Source organism: Rhinolophus ferrumequinum, chromosome 10 (genome assembly GCF_004115265.2).
Source record: "Rhinolophus ferrumequinum isolate MPI-CBG mRhiFer1 chromosome 10, mRhiFer1_v1.p, whole genome shotgun sequence".
Taxonomy (NCBI): domain Eukaryota; kingdom Metazoa; phylum Chordata; class Mammalia; order Chiroptera; family Rhinolophidae; genus Rhinolophus; species Rhinolophus ferrumequinum.
Window position 1 is genome coordinate 46,259,335 of NC_046293.1, and position 6,000 is coordinate 46,265,334.

Below are 6,000 nucleotides of genomic sequence, written 5' to 3' on the forward strand. Positions count from 1 at the left end.
AGATCAATTAATATGACCATGAAAACAAAGTTTATAGTTGAATATAGAGATACTAAGACCTAATAACTATACGTTCTGTATCAATGTGTACCAATGGACTAAAACCAAAGTCTCACCCATTACATTATAGGTAATTTTGTGATTCAACTCCATTTTCTTATCTCCTATAGATTTTAGAAATGTATAAATTTCTATTCAGAAATGTTTGAGTTATGTGATAAATACACATGAGAAAAATATTACAGAGATTTTAGAAAAGCAAAAGTTATACACGTGAGACATTTCATGGCAAACTCTTAGCACCTTCTGGTTCTTGGGGCCAAAGTACTTAAGAACACTAAACAATACTTATCATGGTTCAGTGCTTTAACAAATGAGAAAAACACATAAATAGAAAAACTTCTAAAAGCAGAGAAAAATTAACCATATAGAAATTAAAAGAAAACATTAGTTCACATATTTGGGGTTATTACGTTAGCAACTAAATGAAATCTATGTATATGTTGGGGCATCAATTTTCTAAAACGGTTGTATGTAAAGGGATATTTTGAAAAAAATTTTCATCCTTTTCCTCTAAAAGTTGGAAAAGCAGCCACCAGAGAAAGGAAGGGCAGATGCTACCCTTCCTCGAAGGGGAACAGGTTAACTCAATGAGATGTGAGAGGGAAACTCAGTGGATTCCAGGAAGAAAAGGGTGATGTTGGTAAAGCAAACAGTCGGAAAGATGCATGTGTGCTAACTTCTCTAGTGGGGGTTGAGATCCGGAGACAGAAAGCATGTTAGATAGTTTAAGAGGATTGCCAAGACAAGTGCTTTAGCATGCTATGTGGGATTCGGGGAAGGGACCTTCTGAAAAAGCACCCCCCCAATACACACACACACACACACACACACCAAAATTACAGGTGTGGCAGAGCTTGGCAAAGAGAAACCAAATTTCCCCAGATTTTCAAAGACCATGGAGGGTTTCAGACCCTTAGAGGGGTCTGCGAGATCACCAGTGGCATCACGAAACCACTCCACACGGAGAGGGTGCTGCAGCAGGAGCAAAGTGACCCTTATGTCTGAGGTCTGCACAACGAATGCATCAACCAGACAAGAAATTAAATATATGTTGCAACCAGAACTCAAGAGGAATATGCGTTACCAGTGAGAGCCCAGGAGGGAATGGTTAGTGAGTCCTAACTGAGCAAAGAAAGGCCACAAGTTCTCAAGTCCAGAATTCAGCTGTTCGTGCCAGAAAGACATAAAGAGACTAAGGCACAAAGGACATCAGAAACTAGAGAAACTGGAGCACAGTATGATTTTCCCACCTCCCTCCCACACAATACAAAGATAGAACACGTAATGGCCCTGTATGGGGTCAACTTTCATCAATGGTCAATGCATGCTTAAATCCAGAGATGTATAACACAGATTAGCAGAAAAAATGAAGAAATCACATGCTCATTTCATTATGTTCAGGAAAAAACATTTGATTAAGTACAACATCCCTTCATGATTAAAAGCAAAACTAAAACAAAGCAAAGAGCAACTAGAAAAAAAGAGAACTCTTAAGTTAACAAGACTGACTTGAAAACTCCTTCAGTAAACATCAACCTTAGGGTTTAATAGCCTGACAGAGGTCAAAGCCAGATCATCACAGTCGCAGACACAAAATTCCAAAGGTAAGTCAGGAAGCAAGCAGGAGCAGGGTCAGTAGGTTGGCATTGAGTTCTGGGGCATTGTATCAAGAATGATCTGCAAACACAGCCGGGCCAGATTGTGGGTAGCACAATTTTATCTAAAGTCTAACCTGAGACTAGAAAGAAAAATTTGATAAAATGACAAATGGACTCTAAAACCTACCAGGAGTTCTACTATTTGATGAAACGATTAATCTAATGAAAGATAATGACAGAGTCAGGATAGAAATAAAATACACAATATATACGTGTGTGTCTGCGTTTTAGTACTAATATCAAAAATAAGATCAAAGAAATATGACTAACCTCATTAATCATTTAGATTTATAATTGGTCATGATCACACTACTAAAAAAAAAGTTTAGATCCCGGTACTTCTATTTGCTGTATTACTGGAACTTTTCTATCTCTACCATGACTAATGTCCTCGACGTAGTCTTCCAGAGACAAAGAAATTAAGATAAAACTAAGTTATATAGGTATAAAAATAACTTTTTAAAATGTTAAACTCTGATATATCAATAAGTCTATCAAAAATCAAAGTGCACACATAAATCAGATTAATAATGCATAGTGACTTAAGCCACCATATCCAAATTGACAGTGACAGGAAAGGATGAACTCCGGTTAAGACTTAAACATTTCCAACTGTTTTCTGATTTCAAAAGGGGACACTGAATAATAATTTGAACTACGCCAACATTATGAATCAACATGAGCAGAAACATCACTCCTAATAATGCTTCCCATCTGGAATGTTTTTCCATGCCATAAAATACTAAATCAAGAAAACATATTGACTATGACAAATGTGGGATAGTAAATATAGACTTTTCCAGACAAACTAAACATTATATTGAAAGGTTATAGAAAAAGAGTATTTTTCTTTCCTTTGATGTTTAGGTGGCCATGTAAATATTAGTGTGTTTCTGCTACAAGCATTTCACATTTACCCACAGCAGAAAGGAAAAAAAAAAAATTGTTCAAGGCATTCCATGTAAATACAGCTCAAGATAACAGCATGACAAAGACCAAAGAGACTTTCCAAATTTATTTAGGAATGATCAATATTCACACCCAGGAAGACATCTTACATCAATTAACCTAAGAGCAAATATTAAATTTGGCCTGGTGAGAACTGTTACCAATTTTTTAAATTTTTTTTAAATTAAAGTTTATTGGGGTGACAATGGTTAGTAAAGTTACATAGGTTTCAGGTGTATAATTCTGTAATACATCATCTATATATCATGTTGTGTGTTCACCACCCAGAGTCAGTTCTCCTTCCATCACCATATATTTGATCCCTTTCAATTTTTTACTTAAAGAATAGGCACTATTGATGTTCTGAATTTACTCTTTTAAAATTTGCTAAAAACAAACAAAACCACCCAAAACTACAATACTTGGAGAAAACACTAGAATCCTATAACTGAAATCCTACTTGTTTCTTCTTGAATATGTATTGGAGGAGTTAATGCTGAAGTGAGCTCATCTTTGTTCTAACAGAAGTGTTATGTATCTGGGGTTCTGTGAACCTGGAAGGGAAAGCATTACATCTTCATTTTCACTAACCTTTGACACTTAGATTTCTTTCAATTATGATTGTAGGTAAAACCACAGACATTGTGACTTTGTTACCAATAAAATGGCACTTTTGTATCCCGTTAGAGTTGATGTAGCTATCTCGATCATTCATACCCATTACTAGAAAAATATAGTAGTAAATAGGCCCCTCCCCAATAGATATTATGTAATGCATTATTAAATAAGTATATGTGATCACACCACAAATTGTAGTAGTTGTAACATTGTTGATTACTGTTAGCATTTAAAAGGAAGCCAATTACATAATTTTAAATGTGTAAAATAACACACAAATTATTATTTTAGAAGAATTTAGAGAAGAGGTCCTAGGTTTCCCCAGACTGCTGAAGTTCATGGCAAAATAATTTAGAATCTCTGCTTTAGAGGAAAACAAATGAAACAAATAGAACCCAGTTTTTCCATTTTATTTTCTCTCCACAATGAGGTTTTTTACCAAGTCTCCATCTCTCACTGTCACTTTAATGACCATTCGCTGGCATCAGACCTCTGTAGATACTCTACATTTTGAAATACAGCGCATTTTAAACAGGCAGATTCAACTTCTTCTCTATTCTGTACATCACAGATTAATAGCCATCCCCATACTATCAAAAACCAACTCTTCCTTTTTAAATATTTTCGTTTTATGTATATTCATTCTTTTCCTTCTGTCATTCTAAATTCAAAGAACAAATTTAAGTATATGCAGGAGATTCTGCCTCAATAGATGGTGAGAAATGGATGTGTCCGAGTGAAATCACACTTCATTTGTAACAGAGGCCTCATAAGGCCACTCCCTGATTCACTAACCCAGCCTCTGTCTGACACTTTTAAGTAAGTCTCAGCTTTGCTCAGAAGGAGCTATTTTGTCCAGCAAGTAGACATGCTGTTCCTCCCAACCTCTCTCACTGCAGGAAGGAGTGGCCTCTGGCTTGGGTTAATCTAGGTGTTAATCCCTCGGGTGGTCCACTCTGATCTGGAGTCACCAACCAACTCGGAAAAACCCATTGCAAGGCGGCCTGAACGCAGCACTTCACTAGATCCCAAGATAATGCCAAAGGACCCGAGGGCGCTTACCAGGCCTCCACAGAGGCTGAAGACAGCTGTGTGATCCTCCCGAGCATTGACCTGGCCGCGGTAGAAGCAGTGGCGCAGATCTGGGGGCACCGCGCTGCTTTCCTCCGCCGCGGGCGCGGGGCCTCCCAAGTGCACCTCGGTGTAACCAGCCGCCAGGAAGGCCGCGTCCGCGCTCAGGTTCAGCTGGAAGAGCTGCCCGTAGGCGCTAATTCGGTAGTGGGTCCTGAACGGCGTGGGCTCCAGCGCCTCCGAGCTACGTTTCCTCCGGCTAAAGTGGTGACTCTGAGGGAACACTTCGCCGAACTCATTGACCCGCGCGGGGGTCACCACTTCGTACGAGGCCAGAGTCCTCACCAGCGCTTCTGCAACCACAGGGATAGAGCCATTGAGTCCCATGCCCACCCCATCATGCATCTCCAACTCCCCAACCCCAAACTTCTTCAAGCAAACATCCCGCCAAAGGTTCAAGGTCCCAGGTCCCGATACACCCGGGGGCGCGACAAATGCACACAGGCTGGCGAGCGCGCGCACACACACACGTGCGCTCTGTGAGTGTGTGTGCTCTGCTTTCCCACACCCCCGACTTGCTCCACCCTCCCCAAGCAAAGACTCATGGCACTCATGGCCCTGAGCAGCCCACCTCCTTCCCCCATCCTTCTTCCTTCCCTGCCGCCGCCAACTCGTGCCCTCCCGGCGAACGCGCCACCCTGCCCCACGAGCCCCCACCGCGTGGTCCCGGGAGGGAGTCATGTACCCCGCGCTCGATTCCTGGAAACCCGACGCAGCCGCAACCTCTCGGGATGCGGGGGGCTAACTAATCCGGGAGTCCCGAGGGCCCCTGCAGGGCCAGGGTCCCCCAACGGGCAGAGTCGCTCGCTCGCCCACCCCCGTCCGCCTATCCCACTCGGGCCCCGCGCCCCCACCTCGCTGCTGAAGGCGCCGCACGGTGACCTTACCTTGCCTGGGGTGGAAGTGAACTTCCCAAGACCTGGTGATGAAGAGCGAGAGCTGGTACAGCAGCCCCGTCAGCCACTTGGCCACCCGCATGGTTCCACCCGGGGGATCCCAACCCGGGAGGCCAACCCGAGCCAGCCGGCTTCCCCCTCGCTCCGCTGCCTCTCCTCTGTCTCGCACGCCGCCCTCGGCGCTGGCCGCCGCGGCGCCTCAGCAGCCTCCGGAGCAGCAGCCCCAGCCCCGGGCCGGCCCGTCTCGCCACACCGCCAGCCTCCGCTCCCTGAGCCGCTGCTTCATCTCACTACAGCCCTGCAGCCCCCTGCTCGCTCTCAGCAGCCTCGCTCCGCTTCCTGCGCCAGCACCGCCCTCAGAAGCCCTCTCCTTAGGTCCAGCTCCGCGCAAGGAAGCGTCTTAACCTAGCAGGAACGGTGCCAATATAGCCACCCCAGGCCGGGCCAGAGCGGGGTAGAGCCCGCCCCCAGGGGCCGGGCCCCGCCAATCAGCCGGAGGCGCGGCGCGGGCTTGCCCTCCAGCTTGGAGCACGGCCCTCGGCCCCCAGCCGCAGTCGGAGTGCGGTCCCCACGGGCTCCAGCTGTGGGCATGCAACATGGTGAGCAGCCCGAAGCCCAGCTGGACACCATCCCGGTACCTGTAAAACCCAGGACTGATACAAGCTGCGAGGCCGAGGTCCAAATAG

General features: G+C 44.8%; 1 protein-coding gene across 2 annotated transcripts in view; it reads right to left on the reverse strand.

Annotated features, from left to right (window-relative positions):
* ADAMTS20 (ADAM metallopeptidase with thrombospondin type 1 motif 20) overlaps nt 1-5,689 on the reverse strand; it is a 151,303-nt gene extending 145,614 nt beyond the window's left edge. For both annotated transcript variants that reach the window (XM_033116193.1, XM_033116192.1), the window contains exons 1-2: nt 5,306-5,689; nt 4,350-4,711 (exon numbers count right to left, since the gene is read on the reverse strand). In XM_033116193.1, the coding sequence (XP_032972084.1) occupies nt 4,350-4,711; nt 5,306-5,396 (453 nt within the window). In that variant the 5' untranslated portion in view covers nt 5,397-5,689. The remainder of the gene's footprint in view (nt 1-4,349; nt 4,712-5,305) is intronic.
* Nucleotides 5,690-6,000: the final 311 nt, after the last annotated feature.